The following is a 19,267-nucleotide window of genomic DNA, read 5'->3' on the forward strand; positions in this document are numbered from 1 at the left end:
ATTTTATTGAAAGTGATTATTTTTCCTTCACCCCTACTTTGTTTTTAGGTTCCCATTGTGGGTTGCCAGATGCAAATGAGGACAGGGTTCCTATGCCTTTCATATTACAAATATTACATCTGCTACAACTCCCACTTCTGCACAGCTATTAACTGTCTTCTTTTGCATCTGTTCGCCCTGTTAGTGAAGCACTTCCGCCCTACTTTCCTCTAGAATGTTCTTTATGTCAGAATTCTTCCCCTGTACAAGCACAGTCTGTAAACCACATGCATATACCGCATCAAGCATCCTCCAAGTTAATATTGCATTAATTGGATCTTGACATTCAGACAGAAGGTTAGGAGGCCTAACTTTGGTGTGAAGTCATTGTGGTGTTTTTTAATTGAAGTCAACTAGGCTGGTGATGAAAATGCTGTGGAGCAGTCCCAAAGAAAGTGTAAATGGATTAGTGTAGTGTCCAAAGTTAAAAAGAAATCTGACCTTAACTAATAATAATAATAATATAATTTTTTATTAATAAATAATTTCCCCCAGCCACTCTGGGTGGCTCCCAACAGAATACTAAAAACATGATAAAACATCAAACATTAGAAACTTCCCTAAACAGGGTTGCCTTCAGATATCTTCTAGAAGTCAGATAGTTGTTTGTTTCTTTGACATCTGATGGTAGGGCATTCCACAGGATGGGCGTCACTACTGAGAAGGCTCTCTGCCAATAGAAGGGATTCTTTCATAATGTAGGCCTCTCTTAGTTTTAGAAACAGAATGATTAGAATCCATAGTTCTTGTCTAATGCCTGCTACAACTCAAAGTACAATGCTATACAGTCATACCTCGGTTTGAGTATGCTTCGGATTGAGTACTTTCAGTTTAAGTACTCCGTGGACCTGGAAGTGTTTACTTCCGATTTCCACAGCACGCGCATGCACAGAAGCGACCTGCATGGTTTGCGCATGCACAGAAGCGATCCGTGCAGTTTGTGAATGCGCAGAAGTGTGCTATCAGCGCTTCACGCATGCACGCTATTGCCGCTCAGATTAAGTACTTTTTGGGGTGTGAAGTACTTAACCCGAGGTACCACTGTACTTTGAAGTAAGTCCCTCTGAATTGTATGGGGATTGCTCTCAGGGAAGAGGGTGTAGGATTGCAGCCTTAACAGGCAATTACAGGCAAGTAAAATCCTGATCTTGTATATGTTTACCCAGGAGTTCAACAGATTTAAATGTGATTTACTCTGAAATAAATCTAAGTTTAGAACTCATTTAGAAATGGCAGTACTTAACATTCCTCCCTTCTGTTCTTTTCAAAATGATGTACTCAAGCAGAAACCTAGCTCCGAGAAGATGTATTTGTCTGGATATGGTGTGGAACTTGCAGTAAAGAGTACAGAATACAAAGCGGTGGATGACTCTCAGACCAAAGGTACATTTTTCTCCAGTGTGTGGTATTAACTAGAGACATTATCATCACAAAATATTTGGCAGTGTCTAGAATTTTGAAGGCAGTAATCTTCTTCATTGCCCCATTGAAGTTAATGGAAAATGTCTTATTGGGTCAGTAATTCATCCAGTATTTGTTTTCCTGACACACACTGTTGGTTGTGATTGCATTTTGTGGGATATGGCAAAAGTTGCCACAGGCGTTGAGAATCAATACAGAAATGTACATCTGTAATTTTTTTGTAGATGGAATGGAAAACTCCTATTTTCTAACTGTATGCCAAACCTGATCTTCCTCCCTTTGTCATCTATTTGAGGACCTGTCTAATTTCTTTCTTCTTCTCATTTTAGGCAGTGAGTCAGTTTCTTTGATAGAAAAACTAGTAATTGTAATCAGTTCTAGAAAGCAAATATATTGTAATATTTTTGTTCATGTGTCTTGTTTAGCTACAAATAATGTAACAGCAGAAGGAGGCAATGAGGAAAGTGAAGTCCAGGGCTTTCTCTTTGACACGTTAAAGTGAGTTTATGTTAATTATAATTCCATACTGGCATGCTTGCTTTTATAAACTTGTGCTTTTAGTGCTTGAATAAGATCCGTTGCAAAAATCATCTTTTGAAATTTTACCTGTTTTATGAAGTTAATTTAAACTGGTAGTTACAAATGTCTTGAAATGTTGAAATGTTACTTTTGACCATATTGCAATTGTTTTAAGATCAGGTTTCTGTTGAAGAATGGATGCACATAGACATTTTCCTGCTGTGCAAATAAATATATTTTATCTTTTTAAAAAGGCATGCTTGGTTACTTATATAAGCACATCTCTTTTATTTTCAGTTAGGATGAAACACCTTTTGTGCTGGTTAATGCTTTATATATCATAAAATATCCCATAGAGAGGAAAGTAACAAACATAAGGAAGAACAAAATTGCACCTTTGCTCAACATGTCCCCATTTCATACAATAGCATATTTTTGAGTGAAACCAAAAGGTTCCACACTTCATCACATCATGTAGACCATTACATCCTAAAAATACTTTGGACCTTGAACCAGGCATTCCGGAAGCAGGACCTGCACACATAACAGCAACAACAATGCTATTTCCATTCCGTTCCATTTCATTTTTATTAGCAATTGTATCATTTATATGCCACCCATCTGACTAGGTTGCCCCAGCTACTCTGGGTGGCTTACGTTTTGCATTAACATAAGGAATCAGCTCCTTATATGATAACAGCTTCCATTTTTGCTAAATGTTGGACATGATACCTAATATGGGGAAATGGATAGTTAAGATGCAGGGTCCAGTGGCCATGGCTCTATCAACATCCTTTATTAAGAACTAAGGAAAATCAACAAAAATAGATATGTTTATAGAAAATTAAAGGTAAAGGGACCCCTGACTGTTAGGTCCAGTTGCGGACGACTCTGGGGTTGTGGCGCTCATCTCACTTTACTGGCCGAGGGAGCCAGCGTACAGCTTTCGGGTCATGTGGCCAGCATGACTAAGCCGCTTCTGGCGAACCAGAGCAGCGTATGGAAACGCCGGGCACCTTCCCGCCGGAGCGGTACCTATTTATCTACTTGCACTTTGACGTGCTTTCAAACTGCTGGGTTGGCAGGAGCAGGGACCGAACAACGGGAGCTCACCCTGTCACAGGGATTTGAACCGCCGACCTTCTGATCGGCAAGCCCTAGGCTCAGTGGTTTAGACCACAGCACCAGCCTATTAATTCCAAGCTCATATTTATCCTTTATGAAGATAAACTGTAATGAAAATAAACCACTAACTAAAAATTTCTTCATATTTTATTACGCAACTATCACTGACGTTTGTTAACTGCCCTAGGAGATTTTTTGGATGTAGAGTGGATTAAAAATACTTTAAATAAATACAAAAATAGAACACATCAAATATAGATGTTGAAATAAATTTCCTCAATGAGTAATAAACGGCTGAGTCACATATTAGAGAAAGCCTGCTTAAACAAAAAAAAGGATTTCAGCAAATGTCTAAAGACCATTCCTGCTGGTGTTTGCCTAATATCTTACTTACTTTGCCAAACCTTTATTAGCTGTTACAAATATAGGCCACCATAAAACATCTATGTATAAAATTTTAAAATATATACAAATAAATAGCCATGTAAAAATATGTAATAATGAGGATTTTCATTGCAGTTTCTTCCCGCTAAATAGTGCCATTTACACTCTGAGATATACTATTGATAAAAACTCAGCAACCCTTGCAGTTACTTGCGGGTTAATATTAAACAGATAGAATCTGATATTTCCATTGTGCCATGATGTTAGACTACCTCCCAAAAAGGGGATAGCATGCATTTGCGTAGCTGGTTGTACAATGGGCAGTAGAAAAGAATATGTTCTACTGTGTCCGGCATGTTCCAAAAACGTCCACAAGGTCTATTGTTTCTGGGGATGTTTGAATATCTGCCCTTGACAAAAGCAGAGAGAAAAACCTTGGACTGCGTTGGACTGGAATTATTAGTTTTGAAATATATGTGACCCTGTTATCTGTTGTATTTTAACCATAAAACCTAGGGGAGCAAATTTGATTTACAGCTGACTCAATGTTTTGTATTTCAGTGTTCCTTAATCTGATTTGAATATTACGATAAATAATTGTATAACTATATAATTATAATTATATAACTTGAATTATGTAAGAGTTCTGCCTAATATCTATAGAAAGGGAGATCTATAGACATGGGAGATCATTCCAAAATTTCCTTTGTACCAGGCTTCGGAGGGTGAGCTAAATTGGGTGAAGGGATCAGCCAAGCTCTCCCAGCTAAATCAGCCTCCTGCCATTGGTGCAGCACTCTTGCACCCACCAGACAGGCAGGTGTTAGTGCCTCTGGAATGCCTGCCACCAGTAGCCAGCACAACACTCTGAAACAGGGTGTTCCAGGAGTGGGGAGGGGCTGAGCTGGCCCATATCTGTCAGATCCTGAGCTGGTTTCACTGTCATTGTGTGACACCATTAAGCCTATGAATACTATGCCAGCTCCAGCCTGGCACAGCAACCTTTCTGCCCTCCACCTTCCACCTTGGCAACCATGTGTGGCAGGGCTGCAAGTGTGCTGGTGGCTTTGCTGCCATACATCTGGAATTTCCAGGGTGGTATTTTCGAGAATTGGTTAAAATGTCCTGGAAAACCTAGGCACATGGCAGCTCATATCGGACTTTCCCCCAAAATAGCTAAAGACGGCATTTACGGTATTTGGAGTTTTTGTCAAAAAAAAGCTCAACAACTTTGGCCTATATGGACGGCATTTATTTGAAGTTGGCTCTTATGGGTGCTATCCATGATTAATGGTAATCAGGGATTGAAACTTTGCTTTGAACCCCCTCTCTTCAAGCTTTGGTTGTGCGGGACAGTAGCATTAACAAGGTCCTCCCTACTGGGTTAGGAGAAACATTAAAACTACAATTTTCAAGCGTTTCTCATTGGTCTTTACACCAACTGAATTCTAAGCTCCTGCAAGTGTTGTGTAGTGTTGACTTGGTTTATGTTTCATAAAATCCAGGCAGAACTATCCTGACCTTAGAGACAATCTTCAAGAGCTGAGGAAATACCTGATTGAAAGTAGTGATGATACAGAGCCTTTGAAGGTTTGGGAATTGTCAGGTAATAACCTTTATACTAGGGGTGTGTGTGTGTGTGTGTGTGTGAGAGAGAGAGAGAGAGAGAGAGAGAGGAACAATGAATGGCAGTGTATTTGCACCAGCTTTCCTGACATCTATGTAATGTTTGCAAACCTTATACAGTACCGGTATGTGCAAAGGTTTTTTGGGGTTTTTTGGGGGGGCTCTTCTGAGAGAGAAATCCTAGAGGCGTACATTGGGAAATAACTGCTATGCACACATAACCTTTATCATCTGGGCTAAAAAAAATAAAATAAAATGTGAATCCCTTGCTCACACAGCCTCCAGATTAGCCATTGTATTCAGAATCGGGATATCCATTATGCTTCTTTTGCTATGTTGCTTAAGGAGTATCTACAAGAACTACATTTTCATGGAATACATTTTCAGAGAGCTGCGTTGATCTCTCAATGATGATGGTAATTTGCTAGTGTTATGAAAGTATCATGCTGAAAACCATTCTAGATGTTATGCCTAGTTCTAAGTGGTGCAGTAGAACAGGAAATGTGGGGGAATTAATCTCTAAGGTATTTTTTTAAAAAACAATGACGTCCTCTGCTGGAGCACCAGATACAACCCCCACCCCCACCCCTGCCTGTGTTCTCATGGCTCTGGCAAGCGAATGAGATGATAACGAGGCTTTCAATTTTCACTGTTGTTTGTAACATATCACCATAGAGGAAATTGGACAATGTGGGCAATAGACAGAAGCTGGCTGCTTTTGTTTCCTTTCTTTGCGGTTCTTGCTTTGTGCCAGCAGTTTAAATGGTAACACCTTTTTTGTCAAATGGTGAGCATGGCTGATCAAAAGCTAAAGGTAGCATTTTATTGGCCTTTTAACAAAAGCTCAGTGTGTTTTAACAAGCTGAACCTATGCCTTTAGAAACAAACTCGGCTGAATTTAGTAGCACTTACTCCCATAAGATTGTAGTCCTGCCAGCCTCATGGCTGATCAGGCAAGTGATTCCAGGTTAAGCGGCCCACCACCTTCTGCCAGCCCAGTATTCTAGGACCGGCATCAGATCCCAATAAGTTGGGTATTATGCTATGTCTACTAATCTTTGAGGTGTACATGTGTCATAGTAGATCAAGACAGCTGCCTGAATTTTTTAACTCAGTGGAGTGTGGCTATGGAATGCTGTCAATATGAGCTTCTGTACTTCAGAATTTATGTTCCAGCATCAATGTGCAATGGGTTTTTCAGGCTCCCTTCATATAACCGACTTTGGTGGGGCTGGAGAACAAGACGCGCAGCGGCTACTTTCAGCAGCCACTGCACATTTTGGTCCTCTGATTGGATCTTTGTAGCTTTTCTTAAGTTTTCAGAAATAAATCAATATATTAATATATGGTCAGGCTCAAAACATTTGTCCTGGCCTTATTGACAGGGTGAAACACCAAGAACCATCTATTGTTCTCTTCTGTGAATCTATTTTTAATTAAACAGTTTTAGATTTTATTGGTAAACTGCTGCATCAGATGAACAAAGTGCACATAAACCTCTTCAGAGAGGAGGAGGGAAGGGAAAGATGTTAAATCTTTCTATCCTGATCACCTACAGGAGGATCTTGTGTGGATGAAATCTTTGCGGTACAATTTATCTTTACTGTTTCTATTAATGCAGCACAGGAGTAGGCCATGAAGTGTTATCATTGCAAAATAAAAGCCATAATACTACTTTAAAAGCTATTTCATCATATCTATGATATGTTGAGGGTGAGGGAAATTGACCATGAAGCTTGTGGAAGATTAGGCTTTTTTTCATAATACTGTAAAAGTAGCACAATAAGATGCTTCCCCCCCCTTTCAGTGTTATTGGTAACAGTTTCTTGTATGCTTTTATGTTACATATAGGATATCCTTTTTGGAAATAAATAAACAAGTTAATGAGAATTAGTTGTAACTAAATTAAGTTCCCCTGCTTTCCCTGGGTCTTATAGCATTATGCATGTCTATTCAGAAGTACGTCCTATTTAGTGCAGATTACACCCAAGTAAGTGGGTATAGGATTGTAGCTCTATTAAAGGCCAACATTGGCTGCATTGCAGAGGATAATAATAATAATAATAATAATAATAATAATAATAATATAATGAATCATGAGTAGCACTGGTTTCCCAGTGCTACTCATGATTCATTAGTTGAATTAGATTTGTTTGTTATAAGCCACTAGGAGTTCAAATAGAATAGATGGAATATAAATTTAATGAAACCTTTTGAAACTGGGCAATATAGCTATTACTGTGTTTCCTCTATAGTTCCTGTTTTCCAGTGTTCCAAATTCTGTGCTAAAATAAGCTGAATTCTGTAACCTGTATAAATAATGCAAGTTGAGCACTTTTTTTTTGCTGCTTTTGAATAATCAATACTATTTTGCCTAATTTATTCTGATTTTTAGTAATCATGGAGAGTGGCAAGAAATTATATTGGAGTCTGAAACTTCTCCCCCAACTGTTGGAAATTTGGTCTAGTGCCTATGTTGCGTTTCAGCAACAGCTGGCCGAACAGTTTCAAGGCTATCATGAAACTTGTTCTGGAAAGTTTAAATTTTCAGAAAGCTTGAATTCTAGGGGTTTTCTGCACTCTGATCAAATCAAATCAAAACATACAAGCAGTCCTTACAGATGCATGCATGCAGATGAGGTTTGAACAATCAGAAATGCGAGTAGAAGTAAAAGCAGTTCAGTGGTAAAATCTATGTATTCTGTATTCTGTATGCAACTGCAACATCAAGAATGTTATTGGCCCCAAAATGGAACAAAGAAGAAGTCCCGATGAAATTGTTTATTGGATATGTTTATTGGAAATTGACAGGATTATGGTAATAACTTGCAGTTTCATAAGAGTAATTAATTAAAGTAGTTGAGTAAAAACAAAGTTAATTCAGTATACACAGGAAATGATAAATATAAATTTAAGGAACCACAGAAAGAGGAAGAAGGAAGTCGAATTTTGAAATGTTAAAATGACTGTAAAACTATTGGAATGTATATAACTGAAAATTACAAATAATTCAGACATTCCTACAAACCATTTGGAGAACTGGAAACAAGACATGTGCCACGTCTGAGTTAGGGCAATGCAGGCAATTGCCCCACACAGGGTGCTGAGCCATGGATGCACAAAATCGATAATATCCATAATTGAGAAGATCCATTTTGGGGCGCCACGTTTTGGGCTCGCTCAGAACGCCATGTTACCAAAGATTGCCGAAGTAAGCACCTGACGTGTGCGTATAGCACACTCTGTAGTTTGCCAGTTCAAATATCGTGGCAAACTGTGGTTAGGTTGGAAAACCAAGTGCTAACCATTGCTGCTCTGAATTGGGGGTCAGCACTAAACAGGAGTCGGAAAGGGAAGCAGCCTATGAAAGTGAGAAGGAATGTGCAAACCTGTAGCTCATTCATAAGCTGGATAATTTTCTGACTAGAGCCTTTGAAACATCAGCAGACAAAACAAGCTTAACCTGCTGCCACATCTTACACCCAAGCAAATTATTTGATTACAGCTGCATCTGTAGTATACTTTAGGCTGTTTACTATCTCTGGTCATGGTGACAATTATAACATGTATTATGGCTGTGTACTATCATAGTAGCCTCTGAGTGCATTTGTGGAAAGTGTGTATGGAAATAGGACTGCTGGTTGTTAAATTGGCTTTAGGGCAGTGGAAGTAACTTACCATTTCAGATGATAAGATGTGCCAAAGAGTACAGTGGTGCCTCGACTTACGAATTTAATCCGTTCCGAAGGCACCTTCGTAGGTCGGAAAATTTGTAAGTTGAAAAACGCCATTGGAAACACAGTTTCCCATAGGAATGCATTGGAAACAGAAAAATTCATAAGTCGAAGCAACCCTATCTAAAAATTCGTAAGTCAAAAAATCCCTATCTAAAACCGCCGTGGTTTCCTTTTGGATGTCGAGACATTCGTAAGCACGCGGCCATTAGCCCCATCGTAAGTCGAAAAATTCGGTTGTCGAGTCGCCCGTAAGTCGAGATACACTGTAGTTGAAATGGTACAGTTTTTAATCATATGTTACGATGGATTAATGTATTTTTTATATATTTACCTTGTTGCTTACCTTGTTGCTTTTATTAACTGTGTGTGCAAATGACCTGATTGGCTAATGATGAATATAATTCTATTTATAGTTGTTACTTATATGCCTATGTCTAGTCAACATATATATGCTCCAGGCATGTGACCATAGTCAAGGAATTGGGAGTTGACCCTAGGATTTCCTCTTCCCTTCTCTTCCTAAATTCTACCTGCCAACATAACTGTAGCTGAGAGTTAGATAAGCATTGACCTTCAAGTTAATTAAAGCGAGACAGGTTTTGCTATTAACAAAAGTTTAAAATCCATACCTAAGGTTCTTCAGTAAATGCTTTGCTTTCTTGTAGACATTAGTTTGCAAGCAGCCTCTCGAATTCTCTCTGTCCCCGCTTATAATGCATTAAAAGTCATGAAGGACATTGCACAGAACTTCCCAGTCAAGGCCAGGTAAGGATAATGCTATTTCCAAAGACAGTGGTACCTCGGTTTACGAACAGTCCGGTTTAAGAATGATTTGGTTTACATACTCTGCAAAACCGGAAATAGTGTCTTGGTTTGAAAACTTCACCCGGTCTAAGAATGGAATCCGAATGGTGGAAGGGCACCGGCAGAAGGAGGCCTCATTAGGGAAAGCGTGCTTCAGTTTAAGAACGGTTTTGGTTTAAGAACGGACTTCTGGAACAGATTATGTATTTTCCTGCATATGACTACTTTTTAACCCAGGAAAATTTCTCAAAAGTTGGGGGTAGTCTTATACGCCGGGTCGTCTTATACACAGCCGCAGAAGCGATTTCTGGTGCTGCGGACATTTTGGAAATGGGCAGCGCAGCGTCGAAATCGCTTCTGCGCATGTCCAGACGCAATTTTCGGCTTCCGGACATGCGCAGAAGCGATTTTTGGCACTGCAGACATTTTGAATATGGGCAGCGCGGGCATGTCTGGCCCACGGACGATCGTAGGAAGAGGGGTAGTCTTATACGGCGAGTATATCCCAAACTCTATATTTTAACTGGAAAAGTTGGGGGTCGTCTTATACGCCCAGTCGTCTTATACGCCGGAAAATACGGTAAGTTCATAAACCGAGGTACCACTATATATTAATGAATGTCTGGATTTTGAGAGTTTCTTTTGAAACTTTATTTACATTTTTATCCCACCCTTCCTCCAAAGTCATTAGGGCAGCGTATGTGACTTTCCCTTATTTTATTCATTCGCCAACCCTAGGAGGTAGAAAGTGACTGGTCTGAGTTGAGCTTTTTGATGAAGTGGAATTTGAGCCTGGTTTCTCCAGTCCAAGTTCTGCACTGTTGTCCACTACAATATGCTAGAGTAGCCTTCCAATAAACTCCACAAAAGTCACTAGCCTGACTGCTCTCATATATCTATGTAAGTTGTCTGTGTCGATAAAGAAAATCAGGAGCTACCCCACATCTTGCCTTGAAGCTGATTCTTATCATGTGGCCGGGAAAGTGGTTTTTAACAAGCCTAAACAACAGTTGATAGAATTCAACAGATGGAAATCCAAATGCTAAGTCTTAAATGGCCCATTGAGTGCAAGTTGTCAAATTAAGAAACATAGCCACGATCATTCATGCCACAATAATAAGCAGCTCTTTGTCATCTTTCTATACCAAGAGATTACTCATAAGAGCAGTGAAGCTAGCTTTCCAGTGTTTATACAACTGGTATCATGTCGAGATTTCCTTCATTAGCAGACATTGTCATGATTGTAAGTGAACTTTTTATAGCGTTTTTCGTGGATAAAAAGCTTTACAGTTCTTATCTCATTTACCCTTACAACAACCCTGTGGGTCTCCCTCTGCAACAAAAAGCCAAATTTCTTTCCCTACTGTTCTATCAAACAATACACTATTGTTACAGTCTGCGATGCCTTTAATCCCCAATACAATCCTGTACTTATTTGACATTGCAAGGCACAGCTGGCTGTAGTTTTTGAACTATTGTGACAACCCTTAGACAGAATAAGGCAGAGATGAGAGTGCATGGTTGATGTTAGACATGAGCAGTAATTTCTGTCATCTGGCAGAAACTTGAATAACTTTTCTTTGTTCCTGTTTGAATACATCTTGCATAAAATTTGTATTTGAGCATATAACAACCATTGAAAATGATGCTTAAGTCAAGTACCACGGTCTATCAAAAGTCTTTTCTAAAAATCCTTAATAGTTATTTTACTTGAGAAGAAAAGTTTACAGGTCTTGCTAGATAGCAAGAAGTTGAGAGTGGACATCTGGTTTGAACATGCCCTCACCTGCCACAGGGGGGAAAGCCTAGTTTAAGAAACTATAGCTCAAGCTAATTGTAGTTTCCAGTTCAGAAGTTACTACCAGGGCAGTCTCGAGCAGGTCGAGCGCCCTTGCGCTGAGGCGCGGAGATCGCTCTGGCGCGCCCCCCCTGCAGCGCGCAGCATGGCTTCCGCGTGGCTTTGCAGTGCCCCGCCTGCCGGCCCCGCGCCCTGGCGCCCCGCGCCACCGGAACTATACCTAGAGCTGGCCCTGGTTACTACAAATTGGTTAGTTTAAACCAGTTGTTTCATTGTGCTTGGGTGTTAGAGGGGATATCATTGCATGCAAAACTTTGCCTATGGAGTACTTTATTCCCTCAGAATAGTTGGTGGAAATGCCGAAACACAGAACAGTTCATGATCTCTGACTTTTTCAGATCCCTGACCAAAGTGTTAGTGAACCTGCAAATGCGGAAAGAAATAAAGGAAAATCAACAGGTTTGTTACTGTTCTTTTTATTATACAAAATGATGCAGTTGATTATACTGCGTCGAGAGATGCAAATATTATACAGTGCTGGGAGATAAACGTATTATGATGTAACTTAAAAATGTAAGCAGCAGAATTTCAAAATGTAGACTTGCTCATCAGCTGCAGTCCTTAGCTGCTCATGACACCTTCTGCTCAAATATTGCATGGCATGGCCTGATTTACTGAGCAGCCCTTCCAGCTACAGTGAACAATGAAACTTAGACCATTAATGTTACCTTCAGGGCTTGAGCTTTAACTCTGAACTAAGGTGCTTTAATTGACCACTGGAGTTGAACATAAATCAGTTCAGTACCCAAATGTCTGCACGCAGGATAATTTGCTCTGTCGATAATGTATTTTAATATATTGCAGAATTATATTTGAGCTTTCGCCCTTAATGCATGGGTCATTTGAGATCTGTGTTCTTCAGTGTATGTTTTAAAATATAAGCCTCCTTCCTCAGCTTCACCCCTATCTTAATAGATCAAGTCAGTAATCTTCAGCTACTGTTGCATTCCAAACAGCTCCATGTTTGTGAAAATTGCTTTGTTCAGGATTCATTTTCTTCTATGTATAGTGGATCAGACACTCATTGACACCTCGTTCTGCTCTTCCCTGATTTATATAAAATATGCTTCATTTGCTACTCACAGAGTTGTAAAGAATTTTATTTATTTATTAAATTCCTTGACCACCCTTTATTTAAGGAACTTAAATAAAGTGCAGTACCAGTGATGCAGGCAGAGTTAGGTTATGGACCAACCCAAGGTCTCGCACACACCTTTTCTCTGTGCATAACATGTAGACAACTTCAGGCTCTCAAAATTATCTACGTGTTTTTGGAGGGTCCCTTATCCATTTTGATAAACTTGTCAGAAAGACCCACCTTTTTTATCCAACACCACCTATCTGCTGCTAGGTCTGCATTTTCTTCCTTCCTACCTCCTCGTGGAAACCATTCCATATCTTGCAAAAAAAACAATCTATGTGTTCTTAAAACAGTAAACATCCCTCCTCATGTTGGATTCCATCAGCCACAGCCAATATGGCCAATGGTCAGGGTTGATGGGAACGGCAGTCGTCCAACAACAGCTGGGAGGGCCCCAGGTTCCCCACCCATTTGCTAAATTATGGTTTCGTGCTGCAAGATTGTGCAGGTATGAGCCTTTGGCTTGCATGCTGTATCCTGATAATAATGTAAAAGCCCAGCTGGGTGTTAGGGACTGGACTGAGGGGGGCAAGACTGAGGAAGAATGGTAGAGGACACCCCTCCCTCCTGAACTCCCCAGAGAAAAGGAAGGTTGTACTGAATGACAGCAGTGGTTGGCGGAAGGTCACAGGTCAGAGACAGGGGAACAGAAGAGTTGGGAGGTGTTGGGAAAAGAGAAAGGGGGAGACAGAGACCGAGCAGCCAGCTGACACGTTATCACTGGAGAGCATTTTTTACTCCCCCTTCTCCCAGAACCTGGCGTGCGCTGAAAGTGGAAGAGCAAAGGACTCAAGTGACAATTAGCCCCTGGCACCCACTGTCAGGGGACTACCAAGGAATGCCCTTGGGTCGGGGGGGGGGGAGGAGAAGAGTCAGGACGGGAACAGTCTGAAAGGTGACAGGCAGGAAATGACAGGAGAGGGGGAGAGAGCCAGGAGGAGTTAGGGCTCTCTGGCGTTGCAGCAGACCCCCAGCACTGCACCAGGAGCTCAGGGACAGATGGGGAGCCTTCAGCCCAGGAAAGGAGAGGGTTAAAAAGGAGGGATCAGAGACGTCCCACGAGGCTTCCTCGGTTCTTATGTTGTAGGAGGAGCCGGAAGAAGCTACTCCCCGAATCTGACTTGGAGGATTCAGACGCATGATTGTAACTGCGCTGCTTGTACATATGTAAAATAAAGAACTGTAAATATTTCTCTGAGTGAGCAGAGGTGATCATTGTGAAGGGGAGCTACCATTCTGACACCCACCGTCAGGGGAAGTACTGTTGCTAGGAAGGGAGGGAGGAGGAGCTCAGTTGGAGCAACTCTGAAGCCTGACACTGAGTAAGGCGAAAGGCCCAGAGCTCCAGAATTCTGTTCTCACGGTGGCCAAGCAGATGCATATGGGAAATGCAGCAATGGGACCTGAGTTCAGCAGCACTCTTCCCACTTTGTGGTATACAGAGATATTCTGCATCTGATCGAGGAGGCAGGGCATAGCATAGCTATCACGTTTGGTAACCTTAACATCCATGAATTTGTCTAATCTTCTTTTAAAGCTGCCCAGGCTTAGCAGCTCTCCCTGTATCTTGGGCGAGTAAAGATGTACCGAACATTAGAAAATTTCAGCCTGGGGTTACTGGGAACCCATAGATTTCCAGATTTGAATGAATTTTGCTAAACTCTGACTGAAAGTTTGCCATCTGCAAAGGGAAGAAGGGACAATACAAGCCCAAGATACCTGCTTACTTCTTTTCTGCATTTAGCTTTTACGTTTGAATGCTCTCAAGGAGGCTTTGACACCTTATAGGCGAACAGATTTATCATGGTGAAAAAATTCATGAGCTAGAACCCACTTCATCGATTCATTATGCCCCAATAAATCTGCTAACCTAGAAACTCTTTGTGTTTGCTGGAAGAAACTAACATGACTACTGCTCGATATTCTGCTGGCAACAATTTTTCTTTTTTGGATTTGGGATTTCTGATCACTCCATTGAGACTGCTTCAGAATGGGTTGTGCTAAGATGTTTCTCTTCTACACTGCTGGCATTACTGGTTTTCAGAATAGTCTTTCAAAAATACCAAAACTAGGCAAAATCCCCTTATAGAAGGGGAATATTTGATCCAGACTTCAGTTCTAAGCTTGGTTATAAGAAGTAAGTCCCATTGAATTCAGTGGGGCTTATTATTTTCTGAGTAAAGATGCTTAGTACCAGGCTATAAATTTCATTTTGTAGATGCTTCAAAGCAGTACTGAACTTCATGCCCATGAAAATCACTATTAAATAGCACAGTGTTTTTCATGCTTTCCTGACACTTTTACGTGGTTGATCTAAAACAAATACTTCTCTTAAAGCCCTGGAGCTATTTTTTTTTTTATTCGAGCCATTTGGTCTTTTTAATAGTGAATTCCTATTTAAGTTTTCCTCTTTCCTCTTCTTTTTCTCTCTCTCTCTTTTTGCCTTACTGCAGATTACTCATTTTTATTAGACTGCAGCAGCTGCACAAACGCAGTGTAAAATGGTATCAAGTACTGGTAGTTAAATAGCTCTTAAAATAGACCTGAATACATTTTGATGCCAGTTGCTCTCTTTTGGAAAATCCTGTTACCTAACAGAAGAACCTTTGAGTCTTTCTATCTCAAGTGTCACATCCAAAGCAATGTTTGAATAGACAGGAGTCTAATATACTTGCAGAAACTGCACTACACAATTGCTAATGGGCTATTGGTGTGTGTGTGTGTGTGTAAGTTGGTTCTCTGTATTTTAAACTTACTACCTCAGGGAATTCAAACATAATTTTGAAGAGAAGTAATACAGTAAAAGAAAATTTCATGAATCAGACAACGTTTTGGCGAAACCATGACCCCTGCAGGTCAGGGCGCCGAGAACTCATTTTTTTGGCCCTGCGAGTCAGGCTGCAAGGGCTTTTTGTGGAGCGCCGTGAAACGTGGGGTTTTCACTGCCAAATGTTGCAGGGGGCCTTTTGCTCGTGTTTGACGGCACTTCTGAGTGTATCGGATGACATCAGGTTTTTGGCGAAACCGTGATCTCGTGGGTTAGTTCTTTGAATATAGATAATGAAATTTGGGATTAATCTGTGTAAATTCAACCTGGCTGCACACATAAGGTTATTATCTCTAAGGACTGCATGAAAAAATGCTTTGGGTGTGCATGAATGCATTGGTGAGAAAGCAATCTCTTTGTCTTTTTTGTCTGTCTATAAATCTGGCAGCTATTCAGACATCAGTAGTAGAGCAGAATAAATTGTCATGCACATTTTTGAGCTACGGGATATTCGTCTAGCAGCAGGAGAGGCATGATTTCAAGCTGTGCAGAACTGAAAGATTCTCCTCTAAGATAATGTAAGTTGAATAGAAAATGCAATATGGGAAAGAGGCTAAAGCCTATTAAGGACTGAAAAGTATATGGTGATTAGATGCAGTCAGAATAGCTTTCAAGGGTAAGTAGCTGTGTTACGGAAGGATGTAGTTGTTGAAGCCTAAATAACACTTCAAGTTACAGACTCACCTACAGACTTGCCTTCCTTTTGTTTTTGCTCAGGATAGCTGTCTAAAAACAAACTTTGTACGGTCCATGTTATAAGTGTACAGCCATTATACCAGGTCCAGTGAAAAAATGTTTCCATTAGACCAGCCCTGTTTGTATGTATATAGAGACAGAGAGTGAGATTGTCCCTGATCTTATTCGCCTTTGGCGCACATTGTAGGGTAGGCTATTTGGTAACTCCCATTTTAGAGATTGCGAAAGGACCAAGAGAGGGGAGTGTTTGCACAGCCATCATTGTGCATACAAAACAGAGCAGGAATGAAGAATTTTTAAATCGGATTCAACACTGGCAATATATTATCTAAACACATTTATATGGAACCAATTAAAACAGTAATATATTAAGTCAATATTATTCAATAAAATTTCAAAAGGAAAACAGAAAAAAACAATCAAAGACATCAAGATTAACACTCAAATAAGCCCATCTAGACTTAGACAAACTAGATCAGCTCAGGGCAATTGCTGAGGCCCTTGCAGTCTAAGAGCCAAGTCAATTAAAGTTAGAACTGTGCAGTATATTTGTGAGGTGCACCCCAGTCTGAGGTGCCCCCCCCCGGATGTTGGACTCCAACTCCCATCAGTCCCAGCCAGCATGGGCAATGGTCAGGGATGATAGGAGCTAAATTCTGACAACATCTGGAGGGCACAATGGCTACCCCTGCTGTAGAAGACAATCTTTTTCATAATCAAATGGTGCATAGTATCCTATTTCTTCTATTTAAAAGCTGCATTAACTGAGACTGCTTACATTTACACATGCAAATGTTCTTTATTGCGGGAAAATAGGGAAATGGCATCTAGCTCTGGTGTGGGCACGGCCTGGCAGTACGTTGAATCCACTGCTGGGTGGCGCTGTGGTCTAAGCCATTGAGTCTCTTGGGTTTGCTGATCAGAAGGTTGGCAGTTTGAATCCATGTGACGGGGTGAGCTCCCGTTGCTCTGTCCCAGCTCCTGCCAACCTAACAGTTTGAAAGTACACCAGTGCTAGTAGACAAATAGGTAGGAAGGTAAACGGCGTTTCCATGCGCTCTGGTTTCTGTCACAGTGTTCTGTTGCGCCAGAAGCAGTTTAGTCATGCTGGCCACATAACCCAGAAAGCTGTCTGTGGACAAACGCCAGCTCCCTCGGCCGGAAAGCCAGATGCGTGCCCCACCCCATAGTCGCCTTTGACTAGACTTAACCGTCCAGCAGTCCTTTACCTTTTTTTTTTACTGCTGGTGTTGGGGATAATCAAACAGAGCCATTCAAACACCAGGGCTATGCCAGCTTGGAACTGCTATCTTGGCTGGTTACTGGGAGATCACAATCTCATCCCAGCACCCTCCGAGTGCTCAGCATGACCAGATATTTGTGTTGTACTATGACAGAAATTGGAGACTGAATGCATTGCAGGGGATTGGAATAGATGATCCCTAAGGTCCCACCGGGATGCAGGTGGCGCTGTGGGTTAAACCACAGAGCCTAGGGCTTGCTGATCAGAAGGTCGGCGGTTCGAATCCCCGCGACGGGGTGAGCTCCCGTTGCTCGGTCCCAGCTCCTGCCAACCTAGCAGTTCGAAAGCACGTCAAAGTGCAAGTAGATAAGTGGGTACCACTCCAAGCGGGAAGGTAAACGGCATTTCCGTGCGCTGCTCTGGTTCACCAGAAGCGGCTTTGTCATGCTGGCCACATGACCTGGAAGCTGTACGCCGGCTCCCTTGGCCAATAACGCGAGATGAGCGTCGCAGCCCCAGAGTCAGTCACGACTGGACCTAATGGTCAGGGGTCCCTTTACTTTTAAGGTCCCTTCCAACTCTATGATTTTATGAATGGTGTAGGAAAACTTTTTGAGTATGTGACCTACAAGGGGATAGGAAACAATTTGCATTTCACCATATATAGAGAGCCAGAGCTGGTTTGCTTCAAAAAACTCTGGTGTGTTCAACAACAAATGTTGAGCCTAATTTCCTGAAATATAGCTTGTCAAACTAAGTTAAATCTTTGTCTTTCAGGTTATTTGGTTTTTCCTTTCCGTGAGCAGTGAATATGTAAGAAAGGATGAATGATGTTCCTGAATAGTTAGCATCAAGCCCACTCTGTAGAAGAGGAGAAATCCCTTATCTACAAGAATAGTGAGAAGATTAAATTTTATCCAGCCAAAATTAATGCCATCTTATTCACATAGATTTGAGATTTGAAACATGAGGATATTCTGAAGATGGTTTTTTAAACTGTCTTGACTAAATTATACTAAGCTTGACTTCTTCTTTTTACTATCTTTCTAGCATCTGAATGAAGCTCTTGAACTTCAGCCTGGTGAAGCACGTTTATTTCTAAATGGTCTTCGTATGGATTTGAATCTTCATGATCCATTTAGGTAAAGTATTAGTTATGCAACTTTTCTATAGTAACTATACTGAAAGGGCCCAGTAACTTGATCCATAGACCAGCTAAGCTGTGGTTAGCTCTATATTGACAGTCCTAAAAAGAATATTAAGTATAGCAATCTGATTGCTTTGTTTAATTTTAATTGAGAGGTAGAACAAAATAGTTGCTTAACTACTAAATCATATATTTGTGTGTTTTTTTAAATAGTCTTTTAGAAACTTTGAAGGTAGAAGAGAAAGCAATGCGTGGACTTCACTCCCTTGGAATTAAAGGAGATGTTCTTAGTAAAATCATGAGATTAGATGCCCATTCTGATGATGACGCTTATGCATTAGACATTCGTCACTCTTCAATAGTAGTAAGTAATCATTTGAATTTATTTATCTAGCTAACAACTTTTAAAGTCCCATGAGACCCTTGGGGTGATACTCATCTAAGTTTTATTCAAGAGTGGACGTATTGAAATGAATAAACCTAGCTTTCTCATGTTCATTTATTTTAGCAGGTCTGCTCTAAGTAAATCTCAGTTGAATTCCACCCTTTGTTGTTTTTTTGCTGCATGGCTGCCTCTCTTGAAAACTGCATTTAAGGCTTTAACACTAAAAAGTCCAGCAGGTATGCTGATCATGAAGTGAACAAAGTATAGTTAAGACTTTTACTGTTTTTCTAACTTAGCTTAAATGCCAGATACGG

The 19,267-nt window shown here is 40.7% G+C and overlaps 1 protein-coding gene across 2 annotated transcripts in view; it reads left to right on the top strand.

Annotated features, from left to right (window-relative positions):
• Positions 1 to 19,267, top strand: part of UGGT2 (UDP-glucose glycoprotein glucosyltransferase 2) — a 79,235-nt gene that overhangs the window by 12,070 nt on the left and 47,898 nt on the right. Inside the window, exons 6-12 of one of the 2 annotated variants that reach the window (XM_035114477.3) lie at positions 1,326 to 1,422; positions 1,887 to 1,959; positions 4,995 to 5,095; positions 9,518 to 9,617; positions 11,853 to 11,913; positions 18,472 to 18,563; positions 18,782 to 18,932. In XM_035114477.3, the coding sequence (XP_034970368.2) occupies positions 1,326 to 1,422; positions 1,887 to 1,959; positions 4,995 to 5,095; positions 9,518 to 9,617; positions 11,853 to 11,913; positions 18,472 to 18,563; positions 18,782 to 18,932 (675 nt within the window). Of the gene's footprint in view, positions 1 to 1,322; positions 1,423 to 1,886; positions 1,960 to 4,994; positions 5,096 to 9,517; positions 9,618 to 11,852; positions 11,914 to 18,471; positions 18,564 to 18,781; positions 18,933 to 19,267 lie in introns of both variants that reach the window. The other variant, XM_035114476.3, reaches the window with a different exon arrangement.

This window comes from Zootoca vivipara, chromosome 4 (assembly GCF_965207765.1).
Source record: "Zootoca vivipara chromosome 4, rZooViv2.hap1.1, whole genome shotgun sequence".
Taxonomy (NCBI): domain Eukaryota; kingdom Metazoa; phylum Chordata; class Lepidosauria; order Squamata; family Lacertidae; genus Zootoca; species Zootoca vivipara.